The following is an 18,673-nucleotide window of genomic DNA, read 5'->3' on the forward strand; positions in this document are numbered from 1 at the left end:
TCGATTTTCAAAATATTTTTATAAAAACCAGTACCACACCTATCCTTGAGAACGAATATGCACCGAACCGCTTAAAAACCAGACAAACTTGTAGATCCGGTCCAACTGATTTTTCAAATTTTTTTAATTTTTTTTACACCCCTAGAGAAGAGGGGGGGCACCTCTTAGAGATGGTCGTATGGCTGGGTGGATCGGTGAGGGAAAAAAATCCCTCAACACTACTGTAATTGTGTTCCTTCGCTTGTCATCCTTTTTATCCAGTCGTACAATATGGCCCCATCAACACCATCTTTCAGTGTGCAAAGGCCCATTGAGTTTTTTTTTATAAAAAAAATCATTTCTTCAGCAAAGGATCAATGCGCCTAAATTTTAATACAAATATTGGCAATACATGGACGATTTGCAAGGAATTGGCATTCCTAAATTCGCAAATCATTACCAAAATCTGACCTGCAACAGTATACATCGGCCAAACATGCATCTACAGCTCTCTAACTATACACTCCTTCATTACGTATTGCTGCAACTTCGGATGAAACTTGAAGCTGCAACTTCACTTAAATTATAAAAAGATTCGGGTGGTGAACGATTCAGCATAAAAAGTCCCACTTCTAGTCTTGTGGAAGAAGGGCTATCTCAATTTCTTGAAGCGATTTCCCTTTGGTCTCCATCACATTTCTTTTCACAAACATCACAGCCATTAAACAAAAGGTACCAAACATTGAGTACAAGAGCTGTGGCCCAAGTTTCTCCAGCAAACGCAAGAACAGCAACCCCACAAAGAAATTGATCACCTGACGAAACACCAGCATTTGGCCAGAAATTTATTCTAGCAGCACATAATTCACGAAATAATTATGCATACACCAGCATTTTTTGAATCTAGAAACTCCTCCCAGGTGTGGATCCAGAAGCTGGCAAGAGCAGATATAAGCTAATTAGAAACAAAGGAAGGACAAGATAGTTACCCAATGAACTGACATACAGACTGCCATAGCTTTCGCCCTAATTCGGCTGGGGAAAATTTCAGGTAGAAGGAGACCCGGAACTGGACCAGCTCCAAGCGCAAATGTAAAGACAAACCTGCACAAAGAAATTCATTAATATCCCTCCAACATTGCGACTCTAATAAGAACAATCAGGGATGGGTAGTCATTGTTTCCGAAGTCACATTTCCAGCTGGGATCGCTAAGTTGGAAATCCAAATATTACAAAGGTTCCCTAACACGGCTGCTAGGATGTTATTTGGAAAAAAAAATATCAGCAATGCATCATCTGATTATTGACTAGAGAAATTCAACAAAACAAAATGACAATCATTTATCATGATACGGCTGTTTCATGAAGCACATTTTGCATTTGAATACATTTTTATAAAAAGTGCATCCGTAACAAGATCATCTTCAAAATGTATGTACTAAAAGATTACTCACAGCAGCATGCCACCAACAGATAGATACAATTCTCCAGAGCCTGGTACATAAGAACTTGCTGCAACAGCTTGAAGGGCCATAGATATCGCCTGGGCAGGTATGATAAAAAAAAGTTTCATATCAGGATCTTAGATCATTAACTCCGGATATTGTTTTTTTTATTTTTTTGATAAGTAAGAAATTTATTGATTAAATGAAACTAGGCAATGCTCATATACACAGGTAGAATACAAAAGAGACTCCTAATCACATTCTAGAAAGCTGAAAAGAAAATAAGAACTCATGTACGTTGCCACCCTTTAGTACAATAGCAGCCAGCCATTGAACTAAAGAAAACACAAAAAAATTCCATAATTCCCCCACATTTCTCTCCTTCTCGTTGAAGCATCTCTCATTCCGTTCCATCCATAACACAAAGGAACCATCTTCCATGTCGCTGCGAGTTGAGGGCAATGATGATGCCTATTCCAACATGCTAAAAGTTCCGTCACACTCTTAGGCATGACCCAGGACAGCCCGGCTCGACTGAAAATACCTGCCCATATCTCCCTCGCCACCTCACAATGCAGGAAAAGGTGCCGATTGATTCGCCATTACTTTTACACATAAAACACCATTCCATCATGATCATACCACGTTTCCTCAAATTGTCAGCCGTTAAAATCTTTCCCAAAGCAACAGTCCAAGTAAAAAAAGAGACTTTCGGGGGTACGGGAGCTCTCCAAATACCTTTCCAAGGGAATCGAATGGGCTGATGAGCTGCCAACACTTTATAGAAGGACTTAACAGAATTTTTTGCGCCCTGAATGTTTCCCAACATTCTATCCCTCTCATTTCCTCCTAACTTCTTGGAATATAAAAGGCTATATAAACTTGCTATTTCATCCACTTCCCAGTCTTGTGCATTTTTGAATAAGATCAAATTCCACAGAACACTCCCATTGTCACAGCACAATACATCTGAGATAGCGGCCTGCTGATTTTCAGCCAATCTGAAAAGAGTAAATAGAGCACTCTCGCCACACCATACATCAAACCAAAAACTGATTCTAGTCCCCACTCCCACCTCAAAACTAGTGTGTTTTACGAACTCCTCCCACTCCTTTCTGATAAATTTCCAAAGGCTTACACCAAAGGAACCCCTACCCTCCATAGAACACCAACCCCCCCAATCACAACAATAGTAGCGGACAATAACCAATCTCCACAATGAATCCTCCTCTAGTTGAAATCTCCATAACCACTTCCCCAAGAGGGTTTGTTAAAAAATTACAGGCTACTCACCCCCAAACCTCCAAACTCCTTCGGGCAACACACCTTCTGCCAACTCACAAGATGAAATTTATGTTCTTCCCCCATGCCACCCCACAAGAAAGCCCTAAACAATTTTTCCATCTGATTGGCCACTCCCACCAGTAAAGGGAACAAGGATAGAAAATAAGTAGGAAGATTGGAGAGGGTACTTTTGATGAGGGTAAGTCTCCCCCCTTTTGATAAGTAGAGCCGTTTCCAACCTGCCAATCTTTTTTCTACCTTCTCTACAACTCCGTCCCACATGTATTTTGCCTTGAAAGAGGCCCCCAAAGGAAGGCCCAGGTATTTCATCGGAAGAGAGGCCACTTTGCACCCCAACAAACTTGCTAGATGATTAATATTGTCCACCACCCCCACCGGGACCAATTCTGACTTTCTCAAATTCACCTTGAGGCCCGAGACTGCTTCAAAACACAAAACACTTAAAACTTGCAACTGTCCACTATCAGCATCACAGAGGATTTAAGTGTCATCTGCATACAATAAATGGGAAATGGAAAAAGCACCAAAGGTAGAGTTACCCACCCAAAAACCAGCAATAAAACCTCCCCTTACCACCGCCTCCACTATACGACTCAAAGCCTCCATCACTACAACAAGAGAAAAGGAGATAACGGGTCCCCTTGTCTCAAGCCGCTCGAACTCAAGAAGAAACCGCTGAGTTGCCCGTTAACTAAAACAGAAAACCGAGCGGATGATACACAATATTTCACCCAACCGCACCACCTATCTCCAAAACCACACCTCCTCAACATATATATAAAAAAATCCCAGCACACATGGTCATAGGCCTTTTCCATATCCAACTTGCAAATTACTTCTGGAATATCTGCCCTCAACCGGCTATCCAGACACTCATTCGCTATCAAAACTAAGTCTAAAATTTGCCGGCCACGTACAAAGGCATTTTGGGACTTGGCAATGATTTTATCCATCACCACGCTCATACAATTAGCTAACACCTTTGAAATAATTTTATAAATCCCGCCTACTAGACTGATGGGGTGGAAATCTTTCAAGTCAATAGCATCTACTAGCTTCGGAATGAGAGCAATAAAAGTAGCATTAAGGGACTTTTCAAACTTTTGGCAAGAATGAAATTCATGGAAGACCCTCATCACGTCCTCTTTTACTATGTCCCAACTTTCTTGAAAGAAAGCCATAGAGAAACCATCCAGACCCAAAGCTTTATCTTTGTACATCCCTCTTACTACCTGCAGCACTTCTGACTCCTCAAACGGTCTCTCTAACAAACTAACTGCACTACCATCCAACTGTTCAAAATGTAATCCATCCAAATTAGGGCACCATACCTCCATCTCTTTAAGAAGCTCTTCATAGTAATTCTCTATATGTGCCTAAATATCTGCTGAAGATTAATGCACTGTGGTACCAAAATGAATCGCCTCAATCACATTATTACGCCTATGAGAATTTGCCATTTTATGAAAGAACTTAGTACATTTGTTGCCCTCCTTCAACCACGTCATTCTAAATTTTTGTCGCCAAGAGATTTCTTCTAATAACAAAACCCTTTCTATTTCGGACAACACCTCAATTTTTCTCAACAAAGATTCCTTGCTTACCTCCCCCTCTTCTAAAGAGCTCAGCTCACTCCACAGAATACTCTTTTGTTCATTGGTATGTCTAAAAATCTCAATATTCCACTTTTTCAAATCCAACTTGTGGACTTTAAGTTTAGAAGCCACAATAAAGCTGGAAGTGCCATGAAAAGGATATGAGGCCCACCAATTACTCACCTTCTCCCCAAAACCGACCATTTGGAGCCATATATTTTCAAATTTGAAGTACCTCCTCCGTGGAAGCCATCACAATCTAGCATAATGGGGAAATGGTCAGAACATACCCTTGGTAAACGCCTCTAAATTAGATCCGAAAACTAAGACTCCCATGAAGAAGAGACCAGAAATCTGTCCAATCGTGACCCCCCACTAGACGAAGATCAATCAAATTAAGGTCGAAAATCAGCTCCGAGAAGTCTTCCATAGCCCGTGTCAAAGAAGAAATCCTTGCCCTCTCACAAGGAAAGCGTACCACATTAAAATCCCCACACACAACCCAAGGTAATTCCCAAATATGATGCACTCCCTCTAGCTCCTCCTACAACAATCGTCTATCTCTATCCATATTAGGTCCATATACCCCCACAAGAGCCCACCTCCAACCATCCACAACATTCTTAAAAGAGACGGCCATTGAATGGTTCCCAATGCAATCCTCTACTAGTTCCACTACTCTCTTATCCCACATTAACAAAACCCCTCTGGATGCACCCAAAGAGGCTAAGAAACTCCATCCCACAAACGAGCAACCCCATTGATCCCGAATAATATTCCTATCGACATGGCTCAACTTAGTCTCTTGGATACAAACAATATCAGCTTTCCAACTACAAAGAAGAGAACGGATGCGAAGACGCTTATTTGCATCGTTAATCCCCCTGACATTCCACGATATGATTTTAGGCTTCATAAGTAAAACTACTCCCCCTCCCCTTCTGTCTTTCCCTACCCACTCCCCTCCTTATTATCGTAATTGATAGTGCATATTAGTCTTCTCAACTCTCTATCTTGTTTAGCATCCGACTTTTCTATCGTTGAGCATCCAAATTCAATGGCCACCAGAAGAGCCCTGAACTGCTCTTCATATCCCGCACAAGAGATCCCCAGGAATCCCTGAAGCTCCTCCACCTTTTTCATCAACCAATCCGCAGGGATAGGGACTGGATTAGAGTGAACTGTGCAGAGCGGGGTAGGACCACCCAACTCCTTCGGATCACCCACATCTTTGCTAACCACCATCTGTAAACCCCCTGAAAATTCAGCTAGCACCTCTGTTATGGACCCCACCTCCTCTGTTGGCCCACTGACCACAATCAACTCCTTAGGAACAGGCCCCACTTCCCCTATCACCGTAAGCTCAGAAAAAACCCCACCCTGGTGCCCAACCGAAGGCAACTCAGTAGCGCTACACTCACCTGCAACACCAAAACAAAGTTGTATCCCCCTCAGCGGCATCTCCCCCATCATTGGGATAGGTAAACTAGTCTCCCCACCCAAAACCGCCGGGATAGGTAAGCCAGACTCCCCTTCGAAATCCCCCTTTTCTGCCGGAATTTCTCCTCCCTCGGAGTTCTCACACTCCCTCCATGAAACTAACGGCACGGACCCACCAGGGTGATCGCAGGGAGCCCTTTCTATGTTGGAGCTGGGTCCGGCCGATCACCTATAGGCGAGGTGATGAGGGGACAAACCCCCTGTATCGGTATATCGGGCGAAACCCGATATATTTCCTTCCATACCCGTGCTGGGCCTGGGCCCTTATCCAACCCAACTTCAGTAGGCAGATCATTGAGAGGCCCCATAAGTTGGCCCAAGCCCGAGCCGGAGACCACGTCCCCAACAACCTTACCTTTAATGCACAAAACACCCACTTGACGCTCCATCTTAGCCAACGCCTGCAAAAGCACTTCCTCAGTCAGCCCGACTGTTAGCCTGCCATTCTCCTTCACCTTTGAGCCCTCATTAAAGAGAAAGGCCCTCTTGTACCTACCAAGCCTGCCCTCTCTGATGTGTTTGCTGCTTGAGGCACCTCTAACGTCTCTCGATACGACCGTGCGAAAGGCTTAAGCACCGTCACCGACAGTGGGTACGAGCTTCCACTACCTCTATTTTTCACACCCGGAACAGAGATTGGAGCTAACTGCTCCTTCAAGGTCTCTCCAAAGTTCCTTCATCCGTCCCCCGTCCTCCCTGCCAGTACTACTATCAGACTGCGCATCCTCTCACGCCCAAACTAAGACAAGGAAAAGAACCTGCCGTGAGCGTTATCTCTTCTGCATAACTTTTTGATAAGAAGTCTTCTGCATAACTAGGACCTGACTTCCCCTCCTACGAGTTCTAAGAAACTCAGAGGGACCCCCAGACGCAATGCATTCCTTTACTCTGTCAGACAGCCATGCCAAAGCATCTTGGTCGATGGAGATATATTTTACGATACAATAGCTACTCTGTTATTCCCCACCACCTATCATCTTCCTTCTTAAACTCAAAGGTCTTATAATCAATAATAACGTTACGACACAACTCCATCGCAACCAAACCAAACGTTGAAACAAGTAACACTAATCACTAACTAGGAAACCACGATAACTCAGACACCAGCAGCGCAACGCCATTGACAACGAAGCACCATCGTGTTTTTTCGCATGTGTACAGAGAGAAAACCACAATTCTTGTTTGTATATTTTATCTCCTATAAGTAATGCTCCGGATATTGTTAGAAGTAAAAACCAGGAGAAGAGATTTTAGATGTGCCGGTTGAGCTGTGCGTGACATTAGCAGCAACGTTGGTGAGTTATTAGTTCAATACATAATGCAGGAAAATGAATGCGTACTGCCAGCCTGTTATGGAATATTAAAATAGCCGCTTTTCTTTATGCTGGACAATTATGCTAGTCCATTTTCCATATGAAAGCACAAGTCTTCCTTCACTTTAAACTTGAGAACCAATATTTTTTGAGCTCCTTCTTCTTGGTACCAGAAACATTCACATGCATTCTTGAGTACATATATCCTATCTGAGTTAAATGGTATATCCAGTCATATAAATTTATTTCAATTCTCATTTTCTTTTCTAGCTTTCACATACACATGTTGATTTGATAGGAAAAATACTATACATTACATCCTCATCCTGTTAGCATAATGTGATGAGAATAAGATAAGAGTGTAGTATACAACATAACATGATTTAATATTATAATCATAATATTAATTTGTATGTAAAATGGGGAAAGTGATGCAAATACAATTTACCATTCCAAAAAAGCTCCACAGGAGGAGGACCTTTCTTCCTAGTTTATCCATCAAAGCCATTGCAATAATAGATCCTGAATGATATAAAAGTTTACGCTGTCATGACAGAATGCATCATCGTAGATATGTAAGGGGAGGAGTACCATGAACTGAAGCTATACCTGTTAAATTTGCAATTCCTATGAAGCAATTGGCAAGGGTTGATGGAACTCCCGCACTTTTAAAAACAGTTGAAGAGAAATAAAATACAGCATTTATACCAGATAGCTGTTGTAAAGCAAATAGGGTTGACCCAATAAAAACAACTGCAAAAGGAATGCGTGAATAACAAAGAACTTTTGGAAAGGCCAAAAAGAATATGACAGAAGAACAAGCAACGGAGAAAACAGCCATGGATTCTGCAGAGAAATAGACGTTACAAATCTTAGAAGAAATATACCAGAAAAGTATCATATGTCCCTCTAAAATGGCGACCATAGAGCAATTCTGAGATCTTCACAGTATCAGTGTCATCTCCCCTGTCCGATTTAGATAATTCTGCCAATGCTAGTTGGACATGCAATCCTCCTAGGAGTTTCTCAAATGCAGCTTCGGCTTCCTCGGTTCTTCCTCTCTGAATCACAACAATGAGAAACAGAAGGTGTTCATCTTCGGCATAATTACATAACTGTATAAACTTAATTGGAAGTTTATCCCAAGTTATAGTATAGAGAGATGCTAGGCCAAACTTGAAAGTAACTAAAAAACCCCCCCCCCCCCAAAAAAAAAAAAAAAAGGCCCAAACTGAACGATACAAGAAATTAAAAAAGAGAGAGAAAATACTGCAACTTTGGGAGCTGATACAGAAAACTGACTGCATCTTTGTGCACATTGGTTTTGCAATCATGAACGTGTGTGCATGGTTTATTATTTAGTCTAAATAAAGACAAATACTTGAATGTTTGTTTTGGTACTTCTCTTTATAGGTAATCAAAGATTTTTTTAAAAGTTGAAAGGCATGCATAAGACAAATACCTGAATATTTGTTTTGGTACTTCTCTTTATAGGTAATCAAAGATTTTATTAAAAGTCACAAGGCATCGTCCAGATACCTGAATCTGAATCTTTGTGCCCCTGACTATTTCCATTTATGGTATAAAAAGTGCAAAATATCAACAGGAGTTATAAACTAAATAGGATTTTTTTTTTTCCAAAAAAAGATGGATTAGAGCTTTGTTCTTAAAGCATTTCAGCTCATATATGTCTTTGATATATTTAAATATGAATTAGTAAGGAATTTATTCATACTGAGTAACAGACAGCAATTACAGAAAACAAGAGAAAGGAAACCTTATATAGCCAAGGGGGACTCTCTGCACAAAACACCATGGCAACAAATAGTATTGCAGCTGGAATTGTAGATATCCAGAAGCAGATGCGCCACCTGAGCACATGGATTAAGAAGTATATGACATTGTCAACATGAAATACAGATGCCAAGGGATTAGTAAATCTTACCAGCCCGCAATTTCTTTGACAGGAATTCCAATAAACAGAGCTCCAATAAGTCCAAGACATGTTGCAATTTGAATAAAGCTTCCATAAGTACCCCTCACAAAAGCAGGAGAAACCTACTCACACAGATGGGACAAAAGTGGATAAGAAACAAGAACTTCCTTGCGTCAGCCAAGAAAAAGTAAGCCAGAATCAATTAGAAAAAATTGTAACAAACCTCCGTTACATAGAGAGACGCAACAGGGGGTCCCAAGCCCATTCCAGTACCAACAAGTAACCGGCCCAAGAGCATACCCTCAAGATTTTTTGTCATTGCACTGGAAATGCACGTTATTGTTTTTATTATTTTATAACAAAAGAAGTAGAAAAAATATATGGAACGTCAAAGTCTAAAATCATTAATATTTGTATACACTGAACATGTGAAAAAAAAATAGACCTAGAAGGCTACTATTCACCAACAAAAGCATGCTACAACTTTTTATGATAAATAAGAAAAAAATTCTTCATATGAAAGAGGGTGTAACCCATACACATGAAATATACAAGAGATCCACCTATATTGCAAAAGGGAAACGTGATAGAACTTCATGAAAGTACAACTAGAAGACCCTACAATATTGTGGACTACTATCCAATAAGCGTGCAAGAACTGAGGGAACATAGCATTGCAGATGGCACTATCAATTTGATTAGATTTTCTAAACCCATCTGCAAATCCTCCATATAGAAATGGAAAAAAACACAAATTTTAGCTGTAATTGATGACTATCAAACCCAAAAGCCCCTTTTACCTATAGAAATATACATTTAGACATCCAGAAAACTTCAGGAGGTTGAAATAACTAATATCAACTAGACCAAACCAAATGGACTAGAAAATATAATATATGAAGAGATAAAAATCAAGACTGCAACAAATGGACAAGAAAATATAAATATAACATATATTATAATTTATTTTTTTGTCACATCAGCATACCTGATAGAAGCACCAATAATCATAGGCAAAGCACACAACTGGAAAGCTCTACGTCGCCCAACCCCATCAGCAACCCAACCACTGAGCAGAGATCCAACAAAGGCACCACCAAGACACGTACTCACAACCAGACCTTCACTTAAAATAATTGACAAAACCTCTTAAATAAGAGAGCTAGATGCAGAAATCAAAAAACAGATTAGAGCAAGAAAGGCCAAATATCACCTTCTGCCAAGGTATTCCCACTGAAACCAAGATCTACAGAAATGCTTTCAAGTGGCTCATTAACTACTCTGTATAAAACAGTATAAAAATAAATTCAAAAAGGAAACTACCTTGATTGTGTGCTTCATTCTCTAAAAACAAAGAGAAAAGAAAAAGAAGAAAAGACTGAGTTCAAAGACGGAGCACCAACCCTATATGGTAGCCAAATAAGAAAGAAGATATGGTTGCAACTACTACATGAGGTAAAGAAAGCCTCCATGAAGGGCTTGAAGTTTCTGGAGACATACTGTTCTGTAGAGGAACTACAAGGCAAGCAAGAGTAAAGCCCAATTAGCAATATGCTAGGTCATGTTCACACAAATTAGAAGTGTATAACTAAACTAGATCACTACTCAATGACCTCCTTATGGTTTCCCAAGATATGTAACAGGTCTACTCAGACTTCTATGCCACCTTTTTCATCTGCTCTTTCATCTTACGTTACCAATTGCATATTCACAATTACCGACCAAAAAGGAAACTATAAAGGAAAATTAGCCTCAAACCCCACAGAGCATAATTTGCTACAAGTTTAAGATAATTTGATGACACAAGATAGGGGTGTGGGCAAAACCACCACCGGCTCCAGCACTGACTCCAACCAACGTCCGCTCCGACTCAGACTCTGGTTGAGTCGGAAAAATCGGAGTTCGGAGACGGAGTTAGAGATGTTGTGAAAAAAATGGTCAGAGTCAAAGCCGATGGCAGCTCCGACTTCCAAACTCCAACGAATAAAAAAGAAACAACAATATTAGCGAAACAAATAAACAAACGATTTGATAAAGATAGAGAGATAGATAGCCAGCATTCATTCATTCACCATTTTTGCTAAGGGAGATCGGTGTTGATGAAAGGAAGTTGAATACGGAAACCCTAGCACAACTAGAAAATGGGCAATTTATAGTAACAAGCTCATGTTCTTTGGGATTGATAAGTTGGGCCTTTGGGTTTTTTGTAGAATGAAATCTTCTTCTTCTACTCTGAGTCTCTCCGAAATGCCAAACTCCTCTGTGTGTGTGTGTGTGTGTGTGTAAGGATTTTGCACTTCTTTCGAGATATTTCATATGTTGCAGCACCATTTCAACCCAGCTTCCACCATTGCCTATTGCAGCACCTCGCCACTAGTAAGTCTCTCAGCCTCTCTCTCCCTCTCTTTGTCTCTCTCACTCTGTGGCTCCGACTCCGACTTCAACAACTCCGATCGGAGTCGGAATCCGCTCCAATTCTAAGTCGGAGTCGGAGTCGGAGTCTGAGCACAACTTGGCCTCCAACTTTGGTCAGAGTCGGAGGCCGGAGTTGGGTTCCATCGGAGTTGAAGCCCAGCCCTAACACAAAATCCATTCCAGTGGGAAATAAGCAGTTCTTCACAGCACAAGATCAAGCAATAGTCATGTGTTCAGTATATAACCACACCTCAAAATTAAAGCTGACTGTGCAAAGCATAAAACATAAGTAGAACTGAAATGATTATTCACCAAAAAAGTTACCTGAGTTTTCGTCCATGTCAACTGTATTTGCAGAGTCCCTCGACGGCAAGCGCTTGTACATCGAGTAAGCTTCACGTTGACGTACCCACATGCCAAACTTTGACCAGCCTTTTTCCCGGATTCCCTAATTTAAAGAATTTTACACAAACACTATTATGTTTCAGTTGCATCCACTGTGGACCAGATCAAATAAAACACTACATGTTCTCATACAAATGAAAAAAAGGGTTCCGAGAAGAAATAGAAAAACTGATATGATTTTTCGTTCTCTTGTTGCTGCGATCTACGCTTGGGAAAACACAAAATCACTCAACTATGCATATTATCAAGCATATTGTATATTTTCACACGTGTACAGTCTCATGTATTTTTATGTTTACTTGTATTTTTACATTTAATTATTTTGCTTCTAGTATAAATACCCTGTACCTCATTAACAGAGGGACTTTTTTGGAAAATTGCAATATCAGTTTTTTCCACGGGAAACTTCTAGGGTTTCTCTACTTGTTATGGAATCAGATGTTCTTTGTCTTCTATGGCGCCGCCTCAACAGAATCTTCCCAATGATGCTACCAATACTCATAGTGCTCAGTTGTTTTGTGACATTCAGGCTGCTTTACACATCACTGCCAATCCAGTTTTTTACGAACGGACTAAACATATTCAACTGGATTGCCATTTCATACGTGACAAGATTCAAGCTCGAATAATCAAGACTTTTCACCTTGCTTCCCCACATCAACTTGCTGATGTCCTTACCAAAGCTCTTGGATGTCAGCAGTTTCAACACTTAATCACCAAGATGGGAGTTCATTCCATTTACTCTCCATCTTGGGGTATAAATACTCTGTACAAATACTCTGTACCTCATTAACAGAGGGACTTTTTTGGCAAATTGCAATATCAGTTTTTTCCACAGGAAACTTCTAGGGTTTCTCTACTTGTTACATATTAAGGTAATAGGAAATCAGACAAATTACGTACGCCCAAACCAAATTAAGTTTCCAAATCAACGAGAGTTTCGAGCAAATCCATAGAATCGAACCACATGAAACACATTCCCGACTCCAGAGCCACAAACCAAAGAAGATCGGTACAAAAGACAGCGCTGCAAAATTATGGAAAAAGCTCGTAATGAAAGAAAACGAAGATGAAGACGTACCGATCATGAAATAATCAATAAATAAAAAGATCCGGAACTATGAGCGAGTTCGATGAACAGGCGTGTGGGCCAGGGGAGATTCCGTGAGCGTCTCCGAGACCTCCTGGTCTGCGACCAACTCAAGAAAGGAGCAAAAAAATGAAAAATTCTAGGAGGGTAACGGAGAAGAAAGCAACCGTGTGTGCTCGCTCTGTTTGTGGTGCGGTTGTTTCAGAAAGAGCTTCCTTTCTACTTATTACTTACACATGGAGAAAGGAAACAGCGAGGCCAGCTGCGTACGGAGTGGGAAAATTAATTTGTAATTTTCGTTGGAAAGTATTAAATATTTATTCTGCCGTTGGGGGAATGTCAATGAATGGCACTTACTAATCGGGAAAAATCTTTATATCACCTACTGTTGACTGCAGCCGCAACACACATAGCGTGTGGACTGAATTTATTAAATGCATTGGATCGGGATCACTTACACGCACGCTCGCAGGCTCTCAGCCCTCACACGTAGATGAAATCGTCTCTCCTCTCAGCCCTAATTCTTGTTCGAGAGTCTTCTCATCGCACCTCCTCTATCGTCTTCGATCTCAACGCAATCAAGCCAAGTAACAAACCACCGATCAGAGCCCTCCCCACCACGACGCGAGCCACGAGGAGTCCTTGGTAGGACCTCATGTATTGTGGCCTATGGCCAAACCACTAGCCATGTGGAGACAAGGCTAGACAGCCTCAAAACAACCTCATGGGCATGTCAGCCACATGCCAACAGCCATGCTAGCCATGGGCCAGCCTAGCCCACCCATAGCCTCATGCATGTCATGGGTCAACTTGGCCCATGTCAACTATGTTATTTTTCATTATTTATTTTTATTTAATTATTTATTTTTCAAGGGACTTAATGAGAGTTTCTAAGTTGTAATCATTATAAATAGGACCCTTAGGTTTTGCATTTACATCTTTTGACAAATTTCCTAGTGGGTAGACTATTTTGTTCTTGAAATCATCATTCGGTGCTAAGGCACTTGGGTTCTTTCGGATGCAATACGTGAATCCCCTAAGAAATGATCACACCTTGCAATTCGTGAATATGTGTGGTTCAATCTATCTTGTTCTTGCAACTTAGTACAATTCGTGAATCCAAGTTGTAGTTCTCTTTGTTATTTTCAAGTTCATCAATAAAGATGTTTATTTCATCTATGTGCAATTCGTGAATCATAGTTGGATTGGCTATCTTTTATTCATTTTGTCTTGATTATTTATCACTTGTACATTGTGTTCTTCATTTGTTCTTAGTGTTCATCCATTTCATTGCTCATTTGATCCATTCCATACCACATACTTGACCACCATAGTGTTTGTCATCCTTTCTATAAGTTTGTCAACTTTCTATAAATTGTTCCCTCCAGACACCTTGCCCTAGTCGAAATACACATAGCCTCCACTCCCACATACACCATTCGGCCAACCCTAGTGTTACCCTACTTTCCATATTAGTTCACATTCCCATAATTGCCCTTCATCTATCATAATCATAAAACCCTAGCCACATCATCCACTTACCATATTCGGCCATCCTAAAGTCATCTACCATAAACCCTAGCCGCCCACCTCAAGCCCTATAAGGAAACTCATTCATTTTAGGAGTCTTGACTTCCTCTAATTCAAATTCAAATTCAAATTCAAATTCCAATTCAAATCCCTTAATTTAAGGAATTGCAAATCCTTTTCAATTCCTTAAATCACTATTCCTAAAATTTCTCTAGTCAACTATTGACTTACCATTTCAATTCAAATTCGAATTTCCAATTCCCTCTAAGATTCCTACCACTTAGGAATCTTCCCTCAATCATCTCTATCTACCAATCCTAGCCAAATTCGAATTCCCTTCTTTCCTCAAAGATTCCCTCCATCTTTCAAACTTCCATATCCATTTCCAAATCATCCAAAATCTAGCTAACCTGCCAAAGACCAAGTCCCTTCATGTTAGCCATCCAACATCCAAAACCCTAATCCCACCTTACCATTTTGGCAACCCTAGCCAACCAAACCCTAGCATCACTCTTCCACCTCATTCCTAAACCCTAGCATCATCCTAAACTCGAACCTTAAGCCAACTCTTCCAAATCTCGAAATCCACCCTAGCCACCTCACAAAACCCTAGCTACACTTCATCATTCCTACCCTAATCACCATCCAAGTGGCCCAAACATCAAGGGCAACCCTTAAGCCATTCCCATTGCATAAAACACCCATAATCCTAAGCCAATCTTCCAAGACCACACCAACTCCAATTCTACCATAGTCCATGACAACCCTAGTTGCCTCCAACCCAAACCCTAACCTCATCTCATCCATTCAACCCTAGCCTCCATCATCTTGGTACTTCACTCAAGAACAAGTCTAGCCGCTCACATTGATTTGCCTTAGCCTAAACACTTAGCCTACCCAAATACATCATCATCCAATCACTCAAACACCATCCTTTTGTAGAAGGCCAAGCAAGTTGGCAAGAACACTCGGTCACCATCATCACCAAGACGAGCCCGTGGACCTTAGTGTTAGGGACAAGACCGGGGTCCCTAACAGCCTTCCCCACCACGACGCGAGCCCTCACGAGCAGATCAGTCCCCAAGCACCCTCGATCCCTAAGGCATTTGATGTGAAGCCCTCAGTCCCTCAGTCCACTGACGCGAAACCCTCATATCTGTGAGAGGGTAAATAATCTGTGATTCTAGGATTTGGGCATACATGAGATTTTTTTTATCCTTTTTTTTTCTCTGGTTGGGCATAAATAATCTGTGATTCTAGGGTTTGGGCATATGTATTTGGTATAAACTAATGGTGTGGGGTTGTAGATGTTTCTAATGTTGCCTCTGATGGCATACATTTCTCTTTTTTCTCTGTGTCATGCTAGAGCAATTTCTGCTGTGATTTTGACTTCAGTTCTCACCTCCGAAACCCCTAACTCCTCTGCACTGCGAGCATATTTCTAAGTTACACCATTCAAGCACAACACATCACCACATTGTTTAGTTTCATTTAGTTGTTTATATTGCTCTATTGTTGCTAAGAAACAATAGGAAAGGGTAAATATAGTTTTCTTTTTTACAAGAATAATGGTAACGAAAATATAATTAGGATTGTACTCTTGAAATGAGATTCCGAGTTACTTTTTTTTTCTCTTGAATAAGTCTAAGGTATTCTTTGTTTGCCCTTGTATATTTTCTTTTAGTGAAATTCCTTGTGAGCGTATTCTTTGTTTGCCCCTGTATATTTTCTTTCTTTCTTTTTTCTCTTGAATAAGTCTTAGGTATACGTTCGTTATCAACTTTTTTATGGTACCATTAGGGCTATTAGTTTCTAAAACCATCATTTTTTAGTTATGAAACTTTGTTACTTGGCAAAAGATCCTGCTAATCGACCATCATTTGATGTTCGGTTGGTGCAGGTATGTATTTTCATTGAAATAATCTTTAGATTAGCCAGTCCATCGGAGCACACCCTACACTTGACGTGTCAGTCGGGTTCCCTAACAACGAACCGGTTCTAACCTCGGCCCTCCTCTCGAATTCAAAATCCTCTTTGACGAAACCCCCTTCACTATGAATTTTCTTCTTCTTCTTCATGTTGAAACCCTCAATCCCCCTCACGTTGTAACCTTTCTTCTTCTTCACTATGAAGGCCTCAGTCCCCTCACAAAACCCAGCCCTTCTTCTTCCCCTCTATGAGTTTCGTTGGAGCGAAAACCCTTGATTTCTATAGATGTAGTTCTTCTCGATTTTAAGATGTGGTTCTTCTTCTTCTCTTTGATTCACTCAGTCCCCTCACTATCTCTGTGATTTCCCCCTCCCTTCATTTGCTTTCACTGTGATTTCCCCGATATTTCCCCATCTCAATTCCGCAACCCTTCATCTCAGTCACGTGACGGTGTGAGTCCATACACTACGAAACCACGTCTAGAAATCTGTGAAAAGCTCGCAGCGCAGTTGTACCACCAGGTCCAGAAGAAGCAAGCTGAGATCGCTCCCAAGAAGGTACTTTTATTATTTTGTTTCATCTGGGTTTTCCTCGTATTCCCTTCGATATGCTTATTCTAGAAGTGGGTAATCCTTTACTGAATTTCACTGTGGTTTTGTTGTATCTTGTGTATCTGTCATCAAATCTCAGAGTATCAAATAATTGAGATAGCGGAGAATGTTTGTAATCTGAAGAAAGCTTAATCGGATTGGGTTTTACAGATAGATGTTGTGGAATAAGGAAATAAGTTGGAGGTAAGAAGAATTTAGTATTTGGGTTTGTTTTTGGAGTTGTTTGATGAATTACGTAATTGAAATTTTGTATTTTTAGTTAAGTTTTGTCAATTATTATTGTTGATAGAAGTTACGGGGTTGGTGTTTGGTAGGATTGTAAATGAGTTTACATTTTTTTTATGATAAGTCCGGTTTGTATTGATATATTTCTACTTTTCTAGGCAACCTAAAACGTAATTTTGACTTTCAATGCCTTGAATCGGCTGCTCATTTTATTTTCGTCTATTTTCAGCTGGTGGAACAAACTTCGAAGGACAATGCAATTCAGAGTGTAAAACAATTGAGCGGGCTTGCCAAGATGTGAGATTTTTGCACTTGATTTGCATTATTTTATGTCTTGGTCTGCGTTTTATTATGTAACTCTATATTGGCAACGGAATTCTTTTTCTTTAATGTAAGCAGCTATAATATGAACAAAACTAGCTAACTTTTTATTATTATTATTATTTGATTTACCATTTAAATGGGTAGAGTTTGAATAGTATGACAGAGATCCTATGTTACAATCTAATAGAATTCTTGGCACCAAGTTGTCTTGGATCTCTCTCAGGTGGTATAAAGGTGGACTTGAGTTTGATGTTGTATTTGGGTGAGGTCGCAGGTTAAGATACTGCCAAGTAAAGCTAAAAGGGATGTTTAACATCTTCTAAATTGTGGCATTCATGTGCATTTTGTCACCGTCCAGAAAATTCTATTTGGTTTTTGGCTCTTTCTACATTTTTTTGGATGCCACACTTCACGTTATGATCAAATCACTGTTTGTGGATTTTCCAGGTCATCGAATATTGTGATACTGATGTTGTTGAATATCTATATAGCTCCAAGCCACAACTTGATTCGTTGGTCAACTTTTTATGTAAAGACCTTACTAAAAGCATGCAATATCAAGCCACCTCCAGGAGAACCTTTTGTGCCCAAGTCATCCAAAGAGGCAGAAATGGAAAAGATATTAAAATCTATGGAGGTGATCATTTTGTCATTGCTCTATAACATCTGCCTTCTTTATAAGGTGGATTGAAAATTGATTACGATAGTCATTTACAACTACTTTGGCTTTCTCAAAAGTGTCTTCCGCTATAATATAAGATTCATAACCAAGAGTTATGGTGAGTAAATGTAAAGGCAATGTATTTGAGTACTTGGTTGTAAACATTACTCTCTTGATTGTAAATATTATGTACATGAGAATGAATAAGCAGTTTCAGTTTTGCATTTTATCTTCGTGTGGCAGTTTTGCACAGTGTTACTTTTATCTTTCCTAACAGATAAATATGTCCTATTTTGATTTGTATCCATCAAAATGGTAAGCACATGGTGAATTGCCCTTTGTTAAAAAAAGGTCACTCAAAGGAGTAGCTATTTATCATTCATTTATTACTGGAAATTGTAGGAAATGCC

At 40.2% G+C, this 18,673-nt stretch overlaps 1 protein-coding gene and 1 pseudogene across 2 annotated transcripts; one reads left to right on the forward strand and one right to left on the reverse strand.

The window, feature by feature from the left end:
• Positions 1 to 290: 290 nt before the first annotated feature.
• On the reverse strand, positions 291 to 13,258 carry LOC108986810 (probable plastidic glucose transporter 2). 2 transcript variants are annotated; one of them, XM_018959576.2, is made up of 14 exons: positions 12,975 to 13,257; positions 11,813 to 11,936; positions 10,477 to 10,588; positions 10,287 to 10,354; positions 10,062 to 10,194; positions 9,297 to 9,396; positions 9,083 to 9,195; positions 8,915 to 9,008; positions 8,045 to 8,198; positions 7,747 to 7,890; positions 7,586 to 7,659; positions 1,434 to 1,522; positions 969 to 1,083; positions 291 to 794 (listed from the first exon to the last, which is right to left on the reverse strand). In XM_018959576.2, exons 2-14 carry the CDS (start codon positions 11,901 to 11,903, stop codon positions 612 to 614), a joined length of 1,470 nt encoding a protein of 489 aa, XP_018815121.1. In that variant the 5' UTR covers positions 11,904 to 11,936; positions 12,975 to 13,257; the 3' UTR covers positions 291 to 611. The 2 variants fall into 2 exon arrangements, with proteins under 2 accessions (XP_018815121.1, XP_035539807.1); XM_035683914.1 differs by lacking the exons at positions 10,287 to 10,354; positions 10,477 to 10,588 and having other exon boundaries at positions 12,975 to 13,258.
• Positions 13,259 to 16,347: 3,089 nt separating this feature from the next.
• LOC108986494 lies at positions 16,348 to 18,336 on the forward strand (annotated as a pseudogene).
• The last annotated feature ends 337 nt before the right edge of the window (positions 18,337 to 18,673 follow it).

The sequence above is a fragment of the Juglans regia genome, chromosome 1 (assembly GCF_001411555.2).
Source record: "Juglans regia cultivar Chandler chromosome 1, Walnut 2.0, whole genome shotgun sequence".
Taxonomy (NCBI): Eukaryota; Viridiplantae; Streptophyta; class Magnoliopsida; order Fagales; family Juglandaceae; genus Juglans; species Juglans regia.

Bases quoted from the DNA above. Each gene is read 5' to 3' on its own strand.
- LOC108986810 (XM_018959576.2), bottom strand. From the start codon at position 11,903: ATGTGGGTACGTCAACGTGAAGCTTACTCGATGTACAAGCGCTTGCCG. The intron at 10,195-10,286 runs GTGATATTTGGC...TTTTAAGTGAAG, and splicing joins TGGGAATACCTTGGCAGAAG to GTCTGGTTGTGAGTACGTGT. The intron at 9,397-10,061 runs GTATGCTGATGT...GTGCATTTCCAG, and splicing joins ATTATTGGTGCTTCTATCAG to TGCAATGACAAAAAATCTTG.